Raw genomic sequence first — 26755 nt, 5'->3', positions numbered from 1 at the left:
CACACACACACACACACACACACACAAAATAAATTAATATACATTGAAAAACAAAACTGGGAGAGAGTCTACCACTGTGTTACATCAGCCTGTTGCAGTTTTTCAAAGGCATGTCCACACTTGCTGAATAAAAGATTTTAGCCGCTCGATAGTCTGAGCTTGCATTTTTTCAGATTGTCCTCTTCAAAATGCACCACACTTTATCAATAGGTAACAAATTAGAGCTGCCGGCAGGCCAGACAAGCACACACACTCTGTGACTCTGAAGCCATGCTGTTGTAAATCTGCAGAATCAGATCTGGCATTCTCCTTCTGAATAACCAAAGACCTCCTGGGGAAAGATGTCACCTTGATGGCAGCATATCTCGCACCTTTGATAGCTTTGAAAAATACACAGATCATCCATGCCATGGGCACTAACGCACCTCCATACCATGACAGACTCTAGAATTTGCCCCTTTTGCTTATGACTACATGGATGGTCTCAACTTGAATATAATACTTTGTCCTTTTGTATACACTCAATTTTCAAACATCAAACTTAATCCAAGATGGTTCTTTTTTCAGTGTACACCCAGACGTTAGTAATTTCCCTTAAAGTAGGGGAAACATGGACTCATCTGACCACAGAACACATGTCCACGGTCTTTCTGTCCACCTAAGATAAGCTCCTACCCAGAGAACTCTGTCTGAGTTGATGAATAGCTTCGTCGTTATGCAATACAGTTTCAGGTTAAATTTCTGGATGCGGTCACTGTCACCAGTTAATCTATTGATTCTACAAGAATCTTCCAAAAATATGTTACTTGCATATTCTATAAACCTTTCTGTCTTTCTTTGCCTCTCTCCCAACCTTTTTTGGTTATATTTTCTAAATGAAGTTGGTCAGTGAAGAAAATAAAAATCATTTCTTTGGACTTGTATCTGTTAAAATTCATTGCACTTATAAAATTTACCAATTTTATCCATAAATATGTATGTGTGAATGCAAGATTATTCAGGGTACGTGTGTAGCTTTACCTAACCAGATGGTGGAAAGGCAACAATAACAGTCTCCTGCTGTTGAGTCAATAAAGGCTGTCACAGTATGATGCATCCTGTACATAGCCCTAAAACCTGCAGCCAAGCAAAACCTTTTACTATAACAATTTACAAAAAGCCACAAGACTCATACTTAAAGCAAAACACATTTCCAAATTTACACTGCACTTCTGTAATAATAATTATAAAAAAGTCTGAATTTCAATGACACAGGGTGTGTATTTATGCATTTGTGCGTCTTTTTTATCATTTCGTGTTTTTTGTCTTATCGTTAAAACCCCGGCCTGCCTGAGAAAGGTGTTGTCGGGAGTGCGACTCGGACATGTCTGTTCAGTGTTAGAGAGAAAATAACAGCTGTCTCATTAATGGACTACAACTGGAGCATTCCACTTGCACCCCATAACAGGAGCTCCCACTTCCAATTACCCAATGTCTTACATGGTGGAGTCTGGCGGGTGGCCTGGATGGATGCACGAAGGGGTGGACGGATAGGTGAGTGAAGGCTCTGGATGGAAGCCCTTCGTTAGTAAGGGGGCCACAGAGGACGCGTATGCAACAAAGGAATGGTGCCAGCAGCGCTTGGCTTTGCAATTTCTCTGCGACCTCGAGGGAGAGCAGCAACGTGATATTACCTCTTTATTTATTGCTCTTTATAAAAGTCCCCAGATCATCATTAGGGAACAAGTGTGATATTTAAATAAGAGTGAGGTGCTAAAAGGGAGTGTGGCAAGGTAGTTATGCCTGGCTTGGTTTGGGAAATTCAAGAGGTCCCATTAAAAGTTGAGACTAAACAGAGTAGAATTAACTGTTCACTGGGGACAACAGCTGTGTGTCGGTGAGGCTGGTGTGCAGGCTGCTTTGCCATATGAAGACACATGGGGCCACAAGCAAGCTTAATGATGGAGGAAAGAAAGTCATCATCATAAAGGGAGGCAAATGTAAGGTAAGTGGAAGGCAAAAACTTGGGTGGGTGAGAGAAAAAGGAAAAGCAAGCTATGCTGCTAATGATGCAGGTGGAGGAAGCAGTCTGTTCAATCAGCACCTGATTGGCTTTCATATTCTTCACGTTTTCTAACCTGAGGTTTGCGCCCACGGTTGACAAAGGTACAGACTGGATTGTAAGCTCCTGTTCCACAGACGTACAGTTGAGTCCGGTTCCATGGTTCTATCAGGCGGATGAAGTTTGCGCACTCCTCCTGGAAACAAGATGACTGAGGTAAATGAAACTGCAACTCATGTCCACATAAAAATAAATTCACTGCCTTATTTTACTGCTGCATTTCCTGCAGATTTACCAAATGTGGACGGAATCAAATAAAAAAAATGTGTATATATATGTATATATATATATATATATATATATATATATATTTGGGTTTGTTTCTGAAAAATAACAGCCCATGGTGTTGTGCTCTCCACCTGGCGCTGGCAGACAAGAGGATGGTGAGACTGACTGGGCTGCTCTGCTCCACTACACTTCTGTGTTCTTGGCTAGACAGGAGGGAACCAGCGTTTTACTGGGCCAAGTTCAAACCTACAGGTGACTGCTTTTTGAACAAGTTCTCCACATTGAAACCAGAAGGAACAATAGAGGGAATTGTGTACTTGTGCAACACATTAAAAATTAAATAAAAAAAAATGGGAGAAATAAAAAAGCATCAAGCTGAACGACCCTGCCGAGGTCTTCATGCATACTTACATTGGCATCTTTCCCACTCACGAGGCATTCCATCCTTCTTCGTTCGGACACTGGCCAGTGGATCTGTGAGGAGAGAAACAGAGGACACTTTATTGCTACAATCCAACCTGCTATACATCAGTGGCATTTATTGGATTTTGGGGCTAAAACTGGGAAAAGAATATCAACCCAGGATAATATTAGTCCTTTTGGGATTCTCATAACCCAGTTACAGGGTTTTAATGAACCGACACCAGGAATCCAACAAAAACTACATGTGAACGAACTGAAATAGGTGGTGCAGGGGCCACAGAACAGAACATTTTGCCCTGGGGTGCAGCTGCTGCGACTGCTGAGGTAAAGGCGTCTGCTTCATCCCACTCTAACAGCCTATTAAAGAGGTGAGGGGTCACGGCGAGGGGAGACAAGAGAAGTCTTACAATATGTGGGCTTTTGTTGATGTCATGGAGGTCCAGAGACAGGATGTGGTCCTTGCTGCCAATGTACATTCGATCATGGTCCTCATCCATACGAAGGATCCGGTAGTCGGATGTGTTGAGCAGGTAGGCGAAGTGATGAGCAGTACCGGTAGATCTCAGTTCTGTGTGGGGACAGAAATGTATCCGTTAATGGCAGCTGCACCTACAAATGCATGTTCTCGCACACATACACACAACTGACATATTACTCATGCCACTCCTGCATACCAGTGCGGACTTATCTGATGGTTTTCCACCTACACTGCTGTAACTCAACACTATACATTAGAGACTGTGTTGATGGCTTAATACCTCCTGAGTAGATCAAAGGGGGGGGGGGGGGTTCTCATCAGTGGCAGTCTTCCAGTGGAAAGCCAGGAAACATGGACACAGAAGTTTGATTGATATGGCACTCAAAAGTAATTCATACCACAAATGAAGTAAGGTTGGAGGGTTAAGCTCAGTTTTCTTTCATTCCCTGCTTGGACACCACCCTTTAAAGGTCAGAGGAGTTTGCGCCTTTGGTAACACAATGCAGCTGACACGTCCTCACATGTCGAGAGTAACCCAGTCTCCCGTCAGCTCTGTGTTGGAGTGTTTGTTTGATATGTTCTTCTCGGTTCAGCAGCCACGTTCAGGCGGAGCAGAGAGGCCACTGCTCCAACAGCAAAGGTCACATGCCCCACCATAGACAAACACACTCCTTCGCAATCCATAAGGCTGAGGCATTAACGGGTGGCATTTACATTTTGTTGGACAAACAGAGCATTAACTTAAGGAGCAGGAAAGTCCCGTTTCACAGCTTAGATTTACTCTAGAGCCAACATCGAACCACACTTTGAGGTAACCCGGAGTCCTTTAGTGCTGATTGTGCAGCCAAAATGTGGTGGAGCGAAACCAGAGGATAAACTGTCAAATACAGTTAGCTGTGTTTGCGTACATAACAGCGGTCTGCCAGAGTATAATGAAAGGAGCCAAGCAGGAAATGTAGTCAATGTGGGGTGTCAGGACTGAAGGGCAACCCCTCAGAGTCTTACACATAGAGGTTATTTCCAGATTTGAAAATGTTTCAGAGCAGAATTTTTTGCAAGCTCTGTATGTGCAGTCATCCTCCATGCATTTGAAGTTACTTAAAAACATTCCTGTGAGGCTGTAAGGTGTTTCTGAGGAAGAGGTCTGGACACCCAAGCATGCAAAGCCATCAACATGTCCAACATTAGGCCTTAAAATAAACACCATCTCCGGCCTTTTTTAAACAGACTCCCTATGGAATCTGATATTACCAGTCTTTCCAGCCAGATCCAAATTTAACATGGGGTTACGTCAATAAGCAGAGATTAATAGCATTAGATTTGCTATATTTGTATAATTTGATTTAATAACTGTGACCACCGAGGGAATGTTTACAGGTCAGCAGAGTGATTGGCAGCTGTCACGAGTTCTGCGAAGAGGAGCTGCAACATGTGGTCGCACCCTGTGATTATTTGTGTTGGAGTCTTAAGCTGAATGATGAGTCTCTGTGTGCACAAATAAGAATGCATTGTACGCGCACACGCTTCCCAAGGGCCAGTCGAAGCCCTTCCTGAAACAGGTTGTCAGCAGCTCCTCAGTGTTTATTGTCAGAGAGAAGCTGGATGGAGCCATCTGTCAACTGAGGAGGGAATGTGAGCATAGCAAAGCAACAACACGCCCCGTAGAGGGCTGTGTATTAAGAAACAAACATGTGTAATTTAATCTCATGGTCATCTGATAATATACAGACAGTGTGGTTTACATGTACTCCGCAGCGTGTCTGAATTTTATGCCATGGCTAAAACATGAATAATGGCCTCTAATGATATGTCTTTCCTCACAACTTAAACCACTTGTAATGCAGACTATACCGTAGAGAACCACTCCTTTTAGATAATGGCATTGCCAAGGAAATCCAACCCTGCAAGTTGTTCATGACAACTGAATCCGAGCTCTGCGGAGGATTGACATATCCTTTCTAATACTGTGATAATAAATCTGTCAAAACTTCTAAAAGAAATCTGTTGCAAAGAAAGTGAAGTCATTCCAGCTATTAGACGTCATTTCCTATTCTATCAGCCTTTTCTCAGCTCAACCCCAGAGTCAACCTTAGCCTCAGGCGCGCCCATTTGGTGTTGAGCTCATTCAAAACGTTGACCAGGGATGTATATCAGCAGCAGTCTGAGCTTGGCTGCTGCTCTGCTTCTGCTGGTCAACCTGCCCAGGAGGTTCCCGGGCTGACATTGGTCCCAAATCACTCACTATTGCCTATAAAGAGGACTTCATAGTGGGCTTGCCATTTTGTAGAGCTGGTCCAAATGATCATCTTTAACATCTGTCCCAGAATTTCCAATCCTTAGTATACATTACAAGAGTAAGAAGCTTTCCTGAATAAAATAACAGATTAATTGGTTTGTTTTTCCTTTAAATAGCGGAGATGCACATGAGCAAGCTGGGGGGAGGGGGGTTGTTCATTTAATACGCTTAATGTTAACAGAGGCATTCTGTGTTTGCTTATGTAGGGGGAAGTGTTGAAATGCATAAAGTACATCACACAAATGCATACTGGTATAGCTGTGGTCCTTTTGTGTCCCAAAAGAAAAAATGACCCGAGTAGTGTCCAAAATGTTCTTTCACTATGATGAAGAGCTGATGAATATAGAGTAGTTATTACATATAAGTGAGTGACTGTGTGAGACACATGCAGGGGGACCATGTTCCACTATAAAGTGTGCTGTTATTCCTGAAGGGTAGCAGAGGCATATCTTTGCTACGTGAATACTTTGAAATGCTGGCAGGTTAAATCAAATTTGCAAGTGGTCCCTCTTCTGTTCAGCGAGTCACATTTTATTAAGCTTGACATATTAGGCTGCACACTGAATCCACTGTTTCCCAACCTCATCTACTAACTTGCAGAAGCAGATCTCAGAGAGGCTGTACTGCTGTGCTCTTTGTCAGCCACATTAGAGCATGACAGGACACAGAGACTTATCCTGGAGATTTAAAGGCTGGAAGCAGAGTACCAGTGTGTCTATTAAAGCCAGATAAACTCTTAAAGTAGCCCATTACTGTTTGTAGGTTCACTCTGGGGGGTCTGCACACACACAGCAGGGGCTTTGTTTCAGGAACACATTGCTTCTTCCCCTTGAGGAATGGCAATGGCTCTATTAGAGGTGAAAGTTAAGCCAGTAAGGGAACATGATCCCCACTCTCTGAGTCTCCAACTTTCCTCATTCACTTTTCTTTATTCATCCAAGCTATTAACAGAAACACAACAGCTCCTCTGCAGGCATAAAAGAAGATTTGTTTCATAAAATGTTACCCATGTTTAGTCTTTCTATGTAGCTATGTAGTGCAGGTGAATCTGGGCAAAGAAAAGTAAGCGATGACACTGAAGTGAGGAGTGTGATACACCAGTGAGTGGCGATCTGGTCGTATGATGCTGAATACAGACGGTCCTCTCTCCCACCATCTCAAGGTGATGTTGTCTGACACAGCCCACAGCCTGTTCCCAGAGCTCGACACTCTGCTCGCAAGAAAGGTGTTTGCTGATGTTTGAGAACAGCTGGATGAGTTCTGCAGACATTCTAGCTTAATACCAGCATCAGAGCCACACTAAATGTTGTACAGAGCTGCACATAACACAATATGGGGGAGACTGAGATATCTACGTGGTGGAAATAAAATGTACTCTATTCTCAAATAGATCAAACTTTCTTGTTGAACTCTTTTACAGGAAATGTACTTTTAACTCAAACTAAATCTCACAGGCCAACACCATGGTAACCATTCTGTATTTAGGATTTCATCTCCTGGGTTTTAGGGTTGATTTTTTTCAGACATTGTCATTGAGCACTGATTAGTTTCAAGGTGATCATCATGAGTCTCTCAGCAAACTTTAACCTACAAAAAGTTCTTCATCCCCACAGACACACATCATCACAGCTATTAAGAGGCTGCAAGGATGCTTTTATTATTTTTAAGCCTCTGTGCACATCTGTTATATATCAACAAACCGACGTTTTACATAAACTCAAAGGTGAGCAGAGCAGCGTCCAGTAGCAGTGAATTTGGAAAAAAAAACCTGAAACAAAAAGGCCAATAGCAAAGATAACACAGATGGTTTGTCTTATACCGTATTCAGGCCAGTAAGTTTTCATTGCATGCATGACAATTCTTTTCTGAAATATAATACAAGGTGCTATGACTAAGTACCCCAAAAGTTCCTTGTTCACAGAGAAACTAGACAAATAAGTGCAACACAAGTCAGGTTTCCATCTACAAAACCAAGTTGGTCTGAAGCAATCTTTTGAAAAGCTGCAAAAAGAAATGTAAACTTTCACCAAACCAGGATTTACATGTTTTTAGTGTTAATACAATAATAATAATAATAAAAAAACAATGTGTTATCAGCTTTACAGCCTATCAAGTAAATATGTTTTTTATTTTTCGTATCAGAAAGGCAAGGCAGTTTTTTTTAGCACCTATAGATAGAGATGTCATTCAAAATTTTGTACGGAAAACATTAAAAGCACAGAAGTTACCTGAAATGATGTCATAAATGATCTGGTGTATCTGGATAGTTAATAACAATTCACCCCATCAGAAATGTATTCTGAGGTGTAAACCAGTCAGTTAACCAGCAGTAGCATTTTCAAAATCAGTTCTTCAACAAACTTCGGACCAGTGGAAAGACCTGAGAGCTGGATCTGCTTTTTTGATCTTAGTGAGAGCAGCATTCTGAATCAGCTTCAGTACAACGCAACTGTTGAACTGGAGGGTCATGAACGCAATCTGTCATCCAAATGCAAACCTTTTCTAACACCATTACAATCATGAATTTTAGTATACTTTCAAGTTTAAATAAGGTATAGAAACATAGGAAAGAGACATGCCTCCCTGTCAGACCCCCCTTCATTCTGAGAGAATACTTGGCTGCTGACGATGATCTCCGGGACTGCAGGCCTGCATGTTAAAGCATATCTCTCCATCTTAAATTAATAGCCAATGGGCCGAGTTTACTTTAGAAATATGTTTGGACAGGAAAACTTTACTAGCACAGAGCGTGCTCTCAATAGCACATATCCAGAAATAAGAAAGCGCACTGCATTACAGTCTTATATGAAATGATGCATTTACACAAGAGAAAGAGTAGACTTTTGTAGAATTTTATGTATCACATGTAGCTGTTAATGCATCCTGCCCCACAGTGTGCATCGGTAATAGCAGAACTTCCTCTCATTTAGTAAAGATTACTGTATCCAGCGTGGTTTAACAACACACGGCCCATCCCACTCAGAGCTCTCGTGGCAATTTCTCTAGAAGCATCTGGTTGGATCACAGAGATTTTTAGACTTTGTGTTTAAACAACGCACAAGCACTTTTCATGCCATCCGTTAAAGGTGAAACTGTTATGCCTTTATGTCGCCTCACTGCTCTATTTGTCACAGAACCAGATGGGGGGTCTCGAAGTCGATGTGTGTGTATTCACAGAGCCTGAGTGGAGTGTGTGTAAGAGAGAAAGAGCACTGGTGATATAACAGGGGCGTCTTCTTTGCAGCATTAGAGTGTACAGATAGGCCCACTGACAGAGAGAATCAAGAGGCAAATGCACATCTTGGCACTCAACAGTGCGGTGTGCACTCGCTACATGACACTGATATGGGTGTTCCACCCCACTGCATATTTCTCTGGTTTCAAATTGGGTAAATTAAAAGTGCAGGCCACTGCCAGAGTCAGGGCAGAGCATGCCCCTGCTTGCAGTACTCCCTGTGGAGAAGTATGGAGGGTAAGGAACGGGGGGGTGGGAGCAGAAGTTTGTGGTCTGTTTCTTTGACTCTCAGCAGGAAGGGAGCAATGAGCAAAGTGGATGAGTAGAATGTGTAGCAATGATCTTCTCAGTTCACTGCTCTGTGGTTTTCAATTGTGGGCCGTCCATCCTATCCTGACAGAAGATCAAAAACGCATCAAAAACAGTCTACCATCCATTCAACTGACACAAAAATTCTAAATTAAAGGCTGCTCTGTTAAATAAGGTTAGAATCGTTGTTACAAGGTTGAGTAATAAAGAGATAACAATAGCCTGTTAGCCTCTGGCACGTCACAAACAAGCTGCTCTACCTGAGCGGTGCCCCGAGGCACTTTCCAACCTGTCAGAAAGAGGTGTGTGAGCTCTCACACACACCGGAGTGGCAGGAGTGATAATTAGGGTGTTTAAGAGAAGGCGGGAGAGGTGACATGCTGTCACACATCAAAGGCAGCACTTGTCAGGAATCCTCCGCCAAATATTTTGAACGCTGTCAATGCAAAGAAGCAAAACTCCACTTAAGAGAAGACTTATTACTCGTCTGAAGGTCTGAGGACACACTTCACTGCAACAGCACTGATGGAGCAGCACAAAACAGCTTCTGAGACCGTTGGGGGAAAACTGCAATGCTGGCAGTTGGGTCAACTTTTAATAAGGTGCAGTAATGAATTGAGGCGCCACAGGCGACAGTGCCACAGGTTTAACAGACTTGCTCAACATGACACAAATCTCATTAATTCGTGTGAGCCTCAGTCACTGAAATATTCATAAGTGTCTGCCGCATATGAACTTGTGTAAAGGTGCATTTATTCTCTTGGGTACATGTTTGCCTATAGAGTGGAGATTGAGTTGGAGGATACAGACGGCTGTAATCTGCGGTGCTATCTGAAAGAACTGTTTGAATCTGTCTTCATTCATTCTCTATCATGGTCTTTTCATATTGCAAAAAAAAAAGAAAAAAAAGTGATGTACTCTTGGGTATAATTTCAGCTTGGGTCTAATGTTTAGCAATTTACTGCTCAAGACAAGCAAAATACTTATTATTTGAGCATTAGCTTTTTAGGATGCAACATAAATACTTTACTTTTGACTGGCTGCATGGTATTTCACCGATGGGTGTCAATGGTTGTGTGTTTTCTGACAAAGTAGCCTGACAAAGCCAAGAGAAACTCACACAAAGGACAAACCTCAATATCAAAAAAGCTGGGAAATTTTCTTAAATGCAATGATAATTGAGTCTGGTAATTTATTTGAAGCTTAATTTAACAGACACAAGTCCAATAAATTATCCTCTGTGTCTTCATTGACAAACTTCACAGTACTTAGAAAATATAAACAAATGAATCAAACTGATGCAAGCAAAACACTTTTAAAAAAATAGCTTGGAAAGAAAAGTTTATAGAATATGCAAGTGAGAGTGTTCTGGGAGACTCTACAATCAGCAGATTAACTGGTAACAGGTGGGGTGTCAGGATTGGGTATAAAAGGAGCATCCACCAAAGGTTAAGTCTTTCCAAGGAAGCATGGGTTGTGGTTCACCACTTTGTGTCAAATTCCATCAGATTTTCCTCACTAAGTTCCCCAAAAAATTCTAATGCAAGGTTTAGTTTTCAAATATATACCACACATGATATTGTGGAAAGGTTACACAAGTTTGGAGAATTTCAGTAGATAAAGGCCAAAGATACCGTGGAAAACCATTTTCACTCAGTACAGTCCACTATCGCATCCAGAAATGGGACCTGAATCTGTATTACGTAGGAAGGAAGCCATAAAACAACACTGTCCAGAAACCCTGCTGAATTCTCTGGACATGAGCTCATGTTAGATGACGGAGGACAGTGGACACATGTTCTGTGGCAAGAAGACTTCCTGTTTCAGCTGCTCGAAGGAAAAAAGTGATGCTTGGTATTATGTGCCAAAGATGAGAAAGAATATCCAGGCTGTTATCAGTGAATAGCATCAGTCCACAGCAAGAGGGACTTGTGTGAGGGTACCACTGATGCAGAAGTGTATATTGGGATTTTCTGACAGATATATGCTACCATCAAGACAAAGACAATGAAGTTCATCATTAACAAAGTGAAAGTCATTCCTTGAACTTGTGTTTATTAAATAAAGGTTCAAACAAATTTTCAAAAATTTCCCAACTTTTCTCCAAATGAGGTTTGTATCTTTTTGAGTGTTTGTTAAAATGTGGCAATGTTTTTTTCCAATGAGCTTTCTGCATGCACTCTATTTACAAAAAGTGCATGCCATGAATTAGTATATGAAATCAGGTACTGTATCTACACAGTAGGAGTGGGAAAGGCTTATATTCAGACGCCTCTATCTGAAAGCGGTTGTTTTTCCTTTCTTATCTTAATCTAACACAACTTTCTCACAACAACTTCCTGTATGAGCAGGCTAAGGAAGCACCTGATATAGGGGCAATCACCGAGTACACCAACAGGCAGAGAGATTAAAGAACCCTCTTGTGCTTGTGGACAAGTGTGTGTCCGCTGGATGCCTGAGTTACCACCTGCACTGCTTTCTTGTTTAGCGGAGCCACATCTAATCAGCGACTTTCGGGATCCACAGTGTTTTCCTTCGCTCTCATTCAACAGGTTCTTTTAACACGACTTGTCCTCATGTCAAACATTTACAAGAGTTATTTGGTTTGTGCAAGCTGTATGCTTCAAAGCCAGCGGAGAAGTGACAGAGTTGCTAAAGAATGCCTGTGTGATTACTGGAGAGTGGGCATGGGGTTAGCTGAGCTGCTAAATGAGAAGGAACGATAACAGCGTGAGAACGCAGCAGCTGTTTGCCTCAGTTTAGTCACTCTGTGGGGTGGAGGAAAATAAAAAGTGGGCAGTGGCTCGACCGCAGTGTGGCATCAGACAGGACGAGTCACTCAGCAGATAACAAATATGTGAGGGCACGCGATTCAGAGTTGTGGTCTGACCTGCTGGTAATGCCAAAAAGCTTGACCTCCAGGGGAATGGTATTCTATTGTGATGTGCTCCAAGCTTTGCCACTTCCTGAGTGTGTGTGTGTGCGTGTGTGTGTGTGTGTGTGGCTCGGCAGAGCGACAAGCTCGCCAGCTTAGCGCTTTCAAAGTAAACACAGACATAACAGCATGCCTATACCAACACCTGCCCAATGTGTACAAAAGCATCAAACTTTGCTTGCTGTCATTGCACTTCAAACTGACAAGGATTACAGTGGGATAGTAATACAAAACACAGTTGTTGGAAAGCTACCTTATTACCAGTAATGATGATGTGCTTTCTCATTCACTGCATTTTTTAAAATGTAGAGCCAAGTTTGGTTGTAACAATAGATAACAACAAGCCAGTTTATATGATGTACCATACATCCTTGTTGGCATAAGATGGCTGAGGTGAAACAATTGTTAAAGAAGGGATAACACAGGAATTGATTTTTCATAAAGACATTTTATTTGAAGCACATTATTATGGCATCACGAAAGGAAAAAATAATAAGAGGAGGCTGTTTTCTCTGTTTTCAAATTTCAAGAATAAAATCAGTTTGTTGAAATGTTGTGAATAAAGGTGAAAATTTGATTCAAAAGTTACAGGTTTTAGTGACAAAGCTCATTCTCTTTTAGCACACAAACACAGTGTGGTACTAAGAATTAGTACTTGGAAGAGGTTGTGCTGTAAATTGCGTCTGTTCTGGGGAAACCACACTGACTTGGAGGACATGACTGCATTCCTGCAAGCTCAAATAGCTGTTAAAGGAAAGATGCAATGACATAGATGGTCACACCTGGGTGCGATACACAGAATATGTAAACAAGATACAACAAGACAGTTTAGCAAGTTGTTTGATTCTAAAGATCCTATGTGGATGATAGCTCACAGTTGCTTCCTAAACTCATTTCTGCATACTGTGGGGTGTACACATGTTGGCAGCTGGCATAAAGTCACTCTCTAAACTTGATCTGACAGATCAGAGGAGTTTATTCTTGACATTTCACCTTTAGTCTCATCATTTTGACTGCATTCTTCACAAAACAAACTTATTTTTGAAAATGCTAAATAAAAAAAGTATATTGCCTATCATTTTTTTTCCTCTATTTGATGCCAATACTTCTTCATATATACAATCACCTGAAGTTGTAGGAAAAAAAGAGAGCTTTGGACTGGAATTCAAACTTCTGCCTACCTGATCAATCATTGCATCATACCAGTATTACCATGCACAACCCTCACCAGTAAAACAACAAAAGGAAAAGGTGTGGATGCTATAAGAGTCACAAAAACATCAATCTACCCAATGGTAGATGTGGTCGCCTAACTGATGATTAACCATGTTGAGAAACAAAAGAGCATTTGAAAGTTCCCTCTTTTGTGTAGAGCTTTTTACAAAAACATGTTGTCAGACACCATATCATCATATATTCATAATCATATATGAATAAAAAGTCAGATAAGTGCGTGTGATTTTCAAAGCTAAACCATAATAAAGTAAAGCTTTTTGGCTATTTTTGACCTACTGTTTGTGCTCCTTCACCCTGAGTTTTCACATTGGGGGAAAGGCGTGACCTTCTCTCGTCTCAGCTCGTGTTAAATGTAAGCCGTCATAATGGATACGCACTGAAAGTGCTCCGATATCACACATCATTAACCACCACATTTGTCCTCACAGTATCCACGATGCTCTGTGTCAACGTGAGACACGACGCCTTGCTGTTCACCACCGCCGCCACCTCGTTACCACTGCATCCCGTGCCCTTACACTCCCACTGCCGACCTGGGGGGGCTCACCCGCTCTATAATTAGGAGCCACTGTAGCGCCCCACCCTGCCTGCATCTACTCCCCCTCCTCGCTAATGGCACCAATTTGTATTCACTGTCAGCTCCGATGAGCTTTCATGCGGAGAGATGGCCTTATCACAGGGGCCTCTGGCTCCCATCAACTAAGCCTTCTCCTGTTGTCTACCAAGTCCAGCGCGCTGATGGACAGGCAGAGAGGGGGAGGGGCAGGAGGCACACATTTGTCTCCATTTTCATGTAAACCCTTGTAACAGCAGACAGATGTGCTTTGGTGAAAGGGGCAACAAAGAATCAAAATATTAAGTCTATCACCCCTTACATCGCTGTATCTTCATCAAAATAAGACCATCAATACATTTAAGGTCAGTCACGTGCACTCTTGGACCTGTGGTCATTTGTCAAAACAAATGAATGTCCTCCTCTCTCAGTCTGCTAGAAACATATAAAAGCAGACATCCAGCTGTAGAGGATGTGAAATGTGGAGAACTGGTAGGGAAGGAGATCCTCCCTTGAGAGTCTTGATCTAATAGCACACATCTGCACAAACATGGCTCTGTTTTAATGGACATGTGTTTTATTAACAGTCTGCACCTCAACAGTGACACGCCTTGCCCCATTCCCATCCCACATGTCTATTCCTCCAATTCTTCTCGTCAGACCTGCCGTTATGTTTGAGTCCCCCTGAGGCCCTAATTATTGGCACAGATGCCATTACATTCTCTGGATGGCACTTTGATAAAACCTGCGGGGTCAGCGGGGTTGGTCGGACCTGAGCTGGGAGACACGGGGAGGTCGCGGGTTACTGGTCAGCAGTGGCAGTGCTTAATGTTCTGGTTTAATCTGGGATTAGCTCAGGGTCAGGGTTATCTCTCCTCAGCCTGAGTGGAATCAGGAAACAGGGATTGCCTTAGGTAAAGTGGTATTACTGGCTGGTCTGTCCAGAATCGCAATGAGCCCATGTTCAGTAAGGTAAAAGGAATGAGGGAGAGCATACGTCGAACGTGGCTGACTGGGTTTGTAACAATGGGTCTTCCATTGCTCCATCGCTTCCCAACAGAGTTCCAGCTCAGCAGAGATCCAAATGGACTTCAACTGTAAATTACAACACCCCATGACTCAATGAATCACTGGTATATCTGTCTAGCCATAGTTATGTGCAAACCTTCTTGGTTTCCTGAGTACATTTAGTATGGTTAATTCATTTTTAAAGCTGATTTTATACAGAGTTTGGAAGAGATAGCAGAGCCCTCCAAAAAGACTAAACATAAAACCCTGGCTCAAAGAGCTGTGATACCTTTAGCCTCTCTTATCTTAACCTGGCATGGTTAAGCCTCATGTCAGACTATAATCCGCACGTACTGGACGCACTTAAGAGGCAGACACACACTCTAACCATTGACCAGATAGTGTGTGCACATGGGAGAAACAGTCAGCTATAAGACTAGGAGGGCCTTATTGTAATGAAGTGGACCTCTGTCACTCTCAGTCTCTGTTAAATGTCAGAGAAAGCCTCTGTGAGAATGCTGAGAATGCTTACCTTACTGTGCTTCACATAAAAAAAAAAAGAATAAATCAAACAAACTAGCCAAAAAAAAAAAAAACATGCTATAAGATGTAGGTAAAGTAGGATACTAAATGTCTCCAGGGGTTGGCGGTATGAGCTTTGCTGGTGGTGGTTGTAATTTAGTAGAAGGAATAAACCTTGACCAGGCAAAAAAAATCAACCACTGCAGTTGACATTCACAAGAGGAAAGTTGAGCTCTTCTTCAAAAGTTACTTTCATCTCTGGGACTATCTGGGATATAATATCATATCTACTAAGATGCTGGTCAGTCATGTGAGTTCACCGCTTCCCCACCCCAAACCAGAAATAGCTGATGAGTCGCATCATTGTAATCTTTGTCAAGTCAAGTGCGATTCACAGATGTGTTTCTATACCCTGCAATGTGCATTAAGTCTTCTTCAAAATGATTTAGTTAGTTGTATTTTTTCTCACAAGGTGACAGTAGCCAATTTAAAGCTCATGAAATCCAACGAAAAATTGTGTCTTTTGGTTCAAAGCCGTTGTCAAATTCCAGCCACAAAGTGATTTTTTTCAATACCAGATATTACAGTCGATCTGTCATTCTTGTGGGAATCTGCTCAGGGGTCCCATGAAAAGATTTTTCATACTTTTCATCATGAAAAACACAGCATCTCATGAATACTGTTAAAGCTTACCTTTGTGATATTCCTGGATTGATAGCCACAAACAGTTGCATCAAAGGACATCAAAAGGAGGTTTTAAGCTGCAATGAGTTTAACTCTATTGCAGGTTTAAAGTTTCCTTTAAATTATAGTAACTTTATGTTGACAGATTTTTGATATTATGCTCTGAAAAAGAAAATATTTATGCACTGCATATGTAGAATTGAGTATTTGCAACCAGTGAGGGGGAGTAAATGCTGTGAAGAGTAAATTCGTTGAAAAGGCCTGTCTTGGCAGCATGGGTCCGCCACTGAGAAAAGCAAGTCGGGAAACTATTTCAGGACAACAATACATCTCTGTGTTTCTCAGGTGAATCCTGACAGGCCGTTGGAAGATTTACAGTTGAAGAGACACAGGATATGGCAACCGAATGTAGTTGACACCAGTGGGCTACTATTGTGCCCAATGGTTATGAATGCCTTATTTGTTAAACTGGCGTGGGGTCACAGTGTGGGAGGCCAGTTGTTCAAGCCCCTTCCTGAGAATGAAACAGAGGCACGACAGATTGTGACAGCAGCCATTGTGGCTCAACTCCAGGTCTCTTCCTCCCACCAGTCTCCCACTGCTCTCTCATCCTGGCTAAGTGTGCACAGTGCCACCTCAGCACTCATCTTCCTGTTTCTTGGGTGGGCAAGGTAAAGGAGAAGTTGTACGCAGGAAAACCGTAACCATATTTGTCATGTGGAGACTTTATGGTCATCAGTCACACTTGACATGAGGCAGATGATGTTGACAGAAGCAGAAGGTCCCTCTTCTCTTCACCCCCTCTTTGAAGAGGCAGACAATCAGCTGAGTTCCCAGGCCTTGGGGACAGGAAGTGAGATTAGAAGACAAATCCCATTTTTTCATGTGTTTGTCAGCAGCTTCATTGCATTTTGCCTCATCACTTACTTTCTCTATTCAGAGGGCGCTCATCTGAAATGAAGATGATTAGCCTTTTACAAACAGCTTTGTGTTTTTGGCTGCTACCGCCTCGCTGAGCCCGTCTGCCACGGTAAGCTTGAAAGGAGTCACACCCCAACATATGCACCCATGGGAACAAAGGGTCACATGGCCAACTTCCTCTAAACACCACCATCACAGCTCTACAACTACTATAGATGGACCATTTCAAAGTTACAAGATGGCAAAGACTAAAAGTCTTCGATTCCATCACAATCTCTGATGCCATAAGCCTGCTGTCTGTAACTGTTCTTGCTTTAAAGGGCCTTCTAGGGCTCTGAAATCTTATCCTCTTTCTGAGTAAGTAAGTAATTGATTCCTCGGTTCCCCTTAGAACCGAGGAATCAATCTAGTGGGCTGGGTTGTCCCCACTGGACCAATTTAAGGTTTGGATCCCTTTAAAGGTTTTGCTTTAGTGGATGTCAAAGAAAACAAGAAAAAAAGAGATCAAGAACATTAACTACATGTTTCCTACTAACTTAAAGGGATAGTTTGCCTCTTTTGACATGAAGCTGTATGACATCCCATACTAGCAATATTATTTATGAACATTTTCTTACCCCCCGCTGCGTACCTGTGAAGGTAGCCGGACTAGGCGTTGTGATGCAAATGTATTACTCTTTTGAACGCATATTGTTTTGAGAAGCAAAACGCTTTATTTTTGTAGCCCCAGCCAACTAGCCGGACTACCTTCATCAACGCCAAAACGAGGCTGGAACTCGGCTCACAGTACGCAGCAGGGGGTAAGAAAATGTTCATAAATAATATTGCTAGTATGGGATATCATACAGCTTCATGTCAAAAGAGGCGAACTATCCCTTTAACCATGAAAAGTGTTTAAAAGTGGCATTTGTGTCTCAGTCCAATTATTTCCACGACGCAGCAGTTCAATTTGTTCTGTGTAGTGTAAAGTTTCAGTTTTTTTAATATTTGCTACTATGCAGTCCTCTCCCTGATAGCTCCTCAGAGCTTTATCGGTGTTAAGACTGTTATTTTGGACGACCACATGCTATGCCCATGTAAGGTGGCGATAAGGAGATATAATGGCTCAGGGGCTGGGTGGTGGTTAGCAGGGTCAGCGAGTTTACCGAGCCGATTTAGCCATCCCTGTTTGTCACTGGTAATCTCCTGGCAGCTAACAGGGCGATAGAATCAGCCTGATAACTGCAGGAGATGGATAGAGAGAAACAGACAGAGTGGGTGAGAGTGAGATGTGTTTGTGCGCAGGCCCTCTTAGACCTCATCTCAGTCATACACAAATACTGATAATATGCACAGCATGCATGTATACACAAGCAAGTGGCTGTGATGGTTTAGACATTTGGGCGCACAATCATGGGATGCAACATGTGTCCGTTAACAGAAGTGACTCTACGTGCAAATTAAGCAGACATGAGGTAACTCTGGATGGAAGCTAGAGAATAGGTGAAAGCAAGAAGCCTGTGAAAGGTTTACATTGGTTCCTCTGAGGTGGAATATGGAGGTGTTTGCTTTGGCAGCGTTGAACAAAACTTCAGCCCTCCAAGAAAAAGAAGAGACGTGTGCAGGCAAAGCATCCCCGCTCTCTACTCTCTAACCCTCCAGTCCGGCCTCTTTTTGCCCCACCATAAACACTTCATTTCTTTCCCAAGTCAGGAAATGTGCTTCAGGAGTCCTCTCCTCTTTCTCTCACATTCCAAGCCCAACAGAATTTATCTAAAGAGGGGGAATGTTTATGAGCAGAGCTCTACCGCCATGTCACCTTCAGTAAGGAGCATATAAAGGTGAACTTTATGGGTTTTACGTTTCGCTCACAGCCCCGCAGGACCTCATTTAGCAACTACCTTTTATTCAAATATGTAAGAGGGAAATGTGCATGTCAGACTGTATTTATTGAGTTCAGGTGCAACCAGGTCGAACAGTAACATGTAGCAACTTCTGAAGGCAAAATTCAAGCCCACAGGTAATTTTAGCTGAGCTCTGACGAGATGGTTATCCATCTTTTTTTCAACAATGAGTATGCATTCCAGGAATCAAATGGCTATGAAAAACATACTCAAAGTGCAATTTACTTACTTTGACTGAATTTAAGTACAAAATACCACTGTGCTTGTATCCCACCTGTAGCTACAATTGCATATCGGAAAAAGTACAGACCAGCATCGTCTAGAGCAAAAATCTAGTGGCAAAAAGGTCTATTTTCCCTCTTATCCTTTCGGACATGTTCTGTTGTCCTCTAAGAGCTGAACTACTGCTGTGCTTCAAAGTCATTCTTACAGCTTAACCTCCCTCTGGTGCAGCTAAATCTGAAGAGACAAAACAAACGCTCTGTCTGGCTCATCACTTCCGTGTCCTGCAGCTCTGCAACACGCTGAAATTGGCAGGGTGACCTCAGCGAGGGAAATAATAACTGCCAATCAATGATTACCAGGACTTTTTACACACTCACTTAGGGGGCTCCCCTTTCAACTTTGATCAATATCAGCTAAAATGTAGTCAGGGACTCACAAACAGTATGCCTCAGGAAAGAAAGGGCATTTTAAATGTGTAGCCTATGAAGCAGAATGAGACTGAGGATAGTCTATGAAAAATAAAAAAAACTCTTTTCTTGAGTTTACTTGAGTCTAAATGAAATCATAGTCAACATTTTGAATTTTAGCAGAACTGACATGAGATTGTGGGCAGGGCCTGATCAGGCCATTGTGACCGACCAATCAGAGCAAACTGGGCCTTTTGGGAAAGGGGGTGCTTGCTTCTGTTTTACAGGAAATTTTATATGTGCTCCGGCAACAAGCACTCCACCTGCCATTCCATGGAGACATGGAATGAAAAGAGGCATATGATGTACATGCTATACAACACCTATCAGCAATACTAATTGTGTCTTTAATATTTTAATTTGCACTCATGGAGGAAATTCCGCTATTAATAAGACAGGGGAATAGTAAACTCCAGCAGTCGTAAAAAGTATATGAAATGGGTTTTTTTCTTGGTTTGTTTACATTTTACTTATTCTATGTGATGTCTAGTTTATCCATTGAATCTGTAATAAAGTAATCAAACTGAACAGGTTTCATACAAACCTGTTCAGCTAAACTTTTTTTTAAGGGTACAAGAAAATAGATCCCATATGGGCAGTTTAAGTTACTATTACATTTGTACTGTAAATGTGAGCACCCACCATTTCCAGTGAAGCAATGGGAATTCTGGGTCTTACATTCAAATAAAGTGACTGTTCGAGATCTCAGCAAAATCCTGATGAAATTGTTCTCACGACTTAATGGCCAAATCCACAAAAACTAGAAGTGGATAGCAGTAAACAGGAATTACCCCTGAAAATCCCATTAGAAGGGTCTCAGAGAGGTGAAAGCGCCTGTTAAGTATCTATTATTTAGCAGACAGTTTTCTTTTTGGTGGAAGCTAAATCCTCTTCACATGAAAGAACACCTGACACCATGGAGTAAAGGAGACTGCCAATCCTCATGTGCAACTACTACATTCCACTGAAAAGCAGAATCCACAAATGGGAAATCAAGTAAACCACATGAAGGAAATAAACCTACTGAATGTCAGGTAAGAGAGTTGATACCCTGTCTCGTTATTCCTGATGGTGTATTTGACATGGACTCAACATTAATCCAGAGAAAATCCTTCTGGGTTTTTCTATTGGGATGGCCTCGCGGGTCGGGGGGGTAGCAGCTAAAGGATTGCTGGGCGGCATTGCTGCTAAGCCATGACTGTAGGCATCCAGCTCTGGCCGCAAACACTCTGCGCTCCCCATAATTACTCATTGATCTGAGCTTCTCAATCCCTGCCTGTCTTATCTCAGATAATGTGGCAGCATCATGGTATGTCACAGGCTGTAATCTGCCTCAGACACTGAGTCCACATAGAGGTCAGTGCTGTTGCTGTTCAGTAGTTTTGCACTATAACCAGGTTTTAAAAAAAAAAAAAAAAAAAAAAAAAAACTGCATCTGTATTTCCTCCTTATTTGACCAGTCCACACTCCCTTTAACAAACATTCTTTTGCTTTTTGAGAAGTGCTATCTTTGACATACCATCCCTAAAGGACTTCCTTTTATCATTTCAATAACAAACTCGTACTTCACACAACCATAATTCTTCTGGGTGCATGATAGCCTGGCTTTGACCCTAAACATTTGAAGCTTACAATGGGACTCCCCAAACCAAACCAACGACCAGCCTCCCAAATCCACAGTGATTTATAACTTTTGAGGCTGGCATCACAGCAGAGACAGCAGGCCGTAGGTGGCTGGGGAGGTGGAGAGCGTGAAAAGAAAAGCCTAAGTCGAGCAAATAAGGTCACTGTACTACAAAGTATGCCCTTTAGCAGCGTTGGTTTGTCAGTTTTCCCCCTTGGCAAACACGAACAAAACACAGGATTATATGATGTGTGATTTAAGATAAAAACTCCATTAGATTTTCTTTCTGTCAACATGTTAAATGTCACACAAACCCCTTGATTTACTTGATTCAATTTTGTTCCATACAATGTTCCTAAGGGTCACTTGACCGAAGAAGAGTGGTACAACCCCAGAAAGTATTTTCCTTCACTCTAAATCCTGTGATTCATCTTCTCTGAAAAAGTCGATTCATTGAAAGGTCTCAGCATTCACCCAGAGTCAGAATATTAATCCCATATGATAGAATGAGCACTGGGTCACAAGATTGACACAGTCAACTAAAGTTTACCAAAACAAACAAAAAGAAAAAAACACAGAAAAGATCACATTCTACCCACAACTCCACATCTCTGTCCCTCCATCATTATTCCTCATTAATCCAGGGGAAATCTGTCCCTCTCAACTCAGTCATGCCCGAGGTGACATCCGTACATGGCAGCAGACATACAGATACTCTGACAGCTGGGGAAATACACTCACACTTAGTAAAATTCTAAACTTGACCTCCTGGGGAGATTTTAATGACCAGCCAGTCTCTGCACTTGGGTTTAAATCTGACACACCTGACAGCCCTGACATTTGACTGACAGGCAGGATATCCCATTCTGTGACCCAGAAGCCCTCCTCCTGAGTAGTTCTGGCAGAAGGTAATGAGCTAAAGGAGAGGTCGGAAGTATAGATTGCAAAGTGGCTAGAATACCTCTTTGTCCAGAGTGAATACCTAGATGTTTGAGACAAGAAAGAAGAAGGAAGGAGGTACCCAAAGCAAAACATTTGTTTTCCTCAGCAAAAAGACAGATCATTTATTCCCACAAAACAGACGGGAGACTGTAAAACTTTTGGAATAATTCATCTGTTGTATTGAAATAAAAATAACAGATAAAGATTTAGGGTTGAGTAAAAAAAAAAAAGTGTATAATATAGGAAAATACATTGTGGTGCTCAGCTTAACAGACATCATTACAGTTACTTCTAGTTTGAGGGCTTGTAAGAAGTGTATTTTGGGTTTAGATGAGATTAAACGATCCAGTATTTGGTTTTAGTTGTATCACTGATCTTTGAGTTTGAAGGTTTAACCAGCTGTGGGGCACCTTGGGCTAATGTACTGCGACCGGTGTGCTGCACTACATACAGACTTCATGATACCAACCATAACTCTTCAGCCAGTTTTAACTTTTATATTCTGGGTTCTGCCGTTACGGTAGAAAAGGATAAGGTGTGAAGCCATGATTTGTATTAAGGACAGCACTGTTTTTTTTTTTTTAAGTATTTTTTTGGGCTTTTTATGCCTTTAAAGGACAAGACCGTTTTTTTGACATTGGGCCCTTGATTTCACATTATAACATGATGTTCTACTCACCCCTGCTTGTTGTTGGTAATTTGGAGCTGTTCCGAAGATATTCGAGAGGCGTCTGGCTGCTCTCTTGAGATATTCGGCCATGAAACGGTTTCCTATGGGCAACGTTATACAGGCACGTTATACAAAATCCGGGTTACTGTAATTTTGAATTTTTGTCGTAAAGTCTGTGTGTGTTTGTCTGTGGGCTGTCTGTGGCAGTAGCACGATGATGACGTCAGTAACACCCACTTTACGAGAAAAATTCAAAATTACAGTAACCCGGATTTTTTTAAGTAAGCGACGCACCTCCACGTTATCAGTGCTAGTGTAATAAATTATAAACAGCATAGTTTGTGCCTGTATAGCGTTGCCCATAGGAAACCGTTTCATGGCCGAATATCTCAAGAGAGCAGCCAGACGCCTCTCGAATATCTTCGGAACAGCTCCAAATTACCAACAACAAGCAGGGGTGAGTAGAACATCATGTTATAATGTGAAATCAAGGGCCCAATGTCAAAAAAATGGTCTTGTCCTTTAATGATAGGACAGTGTGTGAGAGACAGGAAGCAGGGGGCAGAGAGATGGGAAAGACACGCAGCAAGGGGCTGCTCGGTGCGGGAGTTGAACTGGGGCCTGCTGCATAGAGGACTAAGCCTCTGTACATGGGGCGGCTGCTTAACCCACTACGGCACCGACCGCCCCAAGGACAGCACTGTTAAAAAGAAACGTACTCCAATTGAAGGGGATTTCAATAGCAAGAATAAAAAAGTCTGACATGGCGTTGGGTTTCTGGATAGTTATTGTCATCGAAGTTTTGAATAATCATTATGTGGTGAAGGTTAGAGGGTTAATTCAAGCCTTAAGAAACTACAATGACTCTTGAGTTTGAAATGAAAACTAAGCTGTGTTCTCCGTCCATCCGTCCTCACCTCCTCCAAACAACTTTAAGTTGCTGTTTAATAATATAACCCAAATTTCATTGTTGTTCAAAATATAGTTAGAACAACTACTTCAGGGCTTTGTAACATGTCATTTGGGGGAATTATTGTGGCTCTTTTTGTGACAGCGGACTTAGCAAACCCCTTTATTGGATGGAATTGCGCTGTTCCCACAATCTTCCGTGCCCGTGCCGTAGCCCCTGGCAATTACCATTTTGGTTTGTAAACCATGAGAGGTTAAGTCCTTTATGCCCCAAAGGAGACCATATTAATAGATAACACATTGCCAAAGAGAACAAAACTCAGTTCCACTCTGAGAGCTTTTGATCTTGCATGTTATTGTTCGCCACATAGAGTGAAGGTGATAACAATCATAATTTAACATTCTCCTAATAATCTTCAATCAGGGAACTCAAGGTCAGCTTGTAAAGGCGTGTAACACGCTCTCTGTGTGACGAAGGGACTTTTTCTTCTACATTTTGTATTTGTAATTAAAAATTGCTCTGCCACTATTATGGTCTATAAAAGCCATCTCACTTGAGTGGAGAGCTACATTAAATACCCAATTTCAGCCTCATTTTATACCATATTGTACAGTTTTTATCAAATCTTGATAAAGGTCACAGAAACCTTACATCTTATGCGATTGTTTGGCTGCTCACAACTTTAGCTCCTTAGCAACTGAGCCTCACTGTCGCTTACTCTCTTCATCAACACTGCGGCGCAACGCACAGCTGCGAACAAGCCACAGCATCTTGCAATTCCCTCCCCCCGCATCTCTGAAAAACATTTTAATTGACACAGCAATTAAGCAAGACAAGTCAAAACAGAGCGCTTCTGGAACCTCTGTGTGATGTGAGAATATCGTACGTCCCCAGGCAACTTTATCTTGAGTATGTGAAGCATTCATCTAAGATGTATAGCTTGTCTCTCTGTCAGAGAGAGTTCACTGCAAGGAAAATATTTGGAAATAATGTGCGATTAACTTCAGTGTATCAACACAGAGTAGCAGAAGATTAATTGGTGTGCTTCTCTACAGAGTCAGTCCATTTGTAGCACATTCAATATGAATTATGTAAATGTTTGATTTATGTAAACAATTTATGACAGATGATTCATTCTCTGGGCTTCTTATTTCTTTTTAAACTCTCTAGGTTTTTTTTACCTCTGAGAAAATGTTAAACTTGCTTGAAATAATTCCACAGTTTGTTTTAAAGGAACTTCCAACTTCCAGACAAACCATAAATACAAACTATAGATTCAAATCACATTTCTTATAAAAAACAAATAACAGAAAAAAAAAAAAAAAGAGATTCTTCAATAGTTATTTATTTATTCTCAAATGTATTCCCATGCGACAGAAAATAAGAATGAAATGATCCTAAAACAACTTTACAGTCTCTGCATTTGTTCTGGACAGTTACAGGCCATGAACATGCGTACACGTTTGTTTGATAAAACATAGCCTTCTCCAATCGTTTCTGCCTTTCATCCACATTCAAACTGAGTTTTCAGTGACTCAAAATGGACCTTTTAGAAATCTCCCTTCAGAGTGAAGATGCTCAGAAAATCGATTTGCATTAAACCAGAGACGAAGACACAATTTGCAACCAGATTGGAATTTGCACCATGTCCCAAGTGTCCTACTTTGTCCCGTCCCTGCACATGGCTATCACCACTACAAAGCTAATCCTTTGCCATGTGCATTTTCAGGCATGTTAGTATGGAAAGCAATCATTTCTCAAAAGGTTCAAAAACCCTTCATCAGAGCAGATACATCTATTGAAATCAAAGTTTAAAGACAAAAAGGACAAAAGGACAAGGCTGCAGACAAGTGCAGAAAAAACCAAGAAATATCATTGTTAGAATTATGAGCTGCAGTAAAGTGCATGCAATTTGTAATTAAGAGACACGTGATATTGAAATTTGTCTTTGAAAACATTCAGTATATTTTAGAGATGGACAATAATATCGGCGTGCCAGAGAATCATCCAAGTGTAGTGAATGTATTCAATGAATGAATAAAAACTATACATATGTATATATATATATATATATATATATATATATATATATATATACACACACACATATATATGTATGTATTTATCTATAGATCAATCCTCTACAGAGGATCTAAGGATCGATTTTGGCATCTAGTTAGAAAACAACAGCATATCTGATATCAGCAAAAATATAATATCGTGCATCCTTACTTGGTTTGGCAGAAATATGATGTAGGTCGGCTGCTTTGTACTCGAGAGGGGCTCTGAGAATACTCACTGTCATGTTGGAATGCAGACCACGAGTTACAATTTCAACACATTCACATTATTACATTTTCATTTGACTTTATATTGCCAAGGTAATACAGCACATAAACTTTGTGGCGTCATTTTTTCCAAGTGGTTTTCCTGACACGACAGAGAGATAAGCTATAAATATCTGCTCGCTCCACAGCCCAATGAGGTTAACAGTGATGTATCGCTGGCAAGGTCTAGTTTTTTTCAGGTGATATTTATCACAATCAGCCTCAAGGCCTTTTTATTTCCTAACAAGCATGACTCGGAACCAAGGCTGCATGTTCAACCTCAACTGAAATGGAGCATTTAACAGGGACGCATCACTTCATAACATTCATCTGCTTCAACTCTGATTAAACCTGTGCACCACATGAAAGAGTGTACGTTTTTTAAGGTATTCTCCTGCAGTATTGTAGTGCTTTTGGATAGCATTTAATTAAATGTAGATGACTTTATTTGAAATTGCTCATCGTAGACCTTTGAGAGCGATAATCACCACAGACATATCAACAGACATTTACCATCACATGAAAGCATCCATTAAAATAAACTCCAAAATTATAAAGGAAAATTAAAAAGGAGTGGAAACTCACTGACGAGTAAATCATCAGGTGTCTCACCAGTTGTCTGGGGTCATGACAGTTCTTTTCAGGGATGGATCAGACCTCCTCCTTGATTCAACAGATTAAAGTTAATTTTTTTCTCGACATCTCAACAGTCATTGCCAGGCAGCTGAACAATATCGCCAGGAGAGAGAACTGGGGATGTGTTAAACCTGGAAGGCTG

At 41.5% G+C, this 26755-nt stretch overlaps 1 protein-coding gene across 5 annotated transcripts in view; it reads right to left on the bottom strand.

Moving 5' to 3' along the window:
• Window positions 1–26755, bottom strand: part of LOC142376752 (semaphorin-3F-like) — a 74700-nt gene that overhangs the window by 21803 nt on the left and 26142 nt on the right. For all 5 annotated transcript variants that reach the window (XM_075460291.1, XM_075460289.1, XM_075460290.1 and 2 more), the window contains exons 3-5: window positions 3160–3320; window positions 2741–2803; window positions 2118–2237 (exon numbers count right to left, since the gene is read on the bottom strand). In XM_075460291.1, the coding sequence (XP_075316406.1) occupies window positions 2118–2237; window positions 2741–2803; window positions 3160–3320 (344 nt within the window). The remainder of the gene's footprint in view (window positions 1–2117; window positions 2238–2740; window positions 2804–3159; window positions 3321–26755) is intronic.

The sequence above is a fragment of the Odontesthes bonariensis genome, chromosome 3, assembly GCF_027942865.1.
Source record: "Odontesthes bonariensis isolate fOdoBon6 chromosome 3, fOdoBon6.hap1, whole genome shotgun sequence".
In the NCBI taxonomy this organism is placed as follows: domain Eukaryota; kingdom Metazoa; phylum Chordata; class Actinopteri; order Atheriniformes; family Atherinopsidae; genus Odontesthes; species Odontesthes bonariensis.
This window is presented reverse-complemented; position numbering and strand designations above follow the sequence as displayed.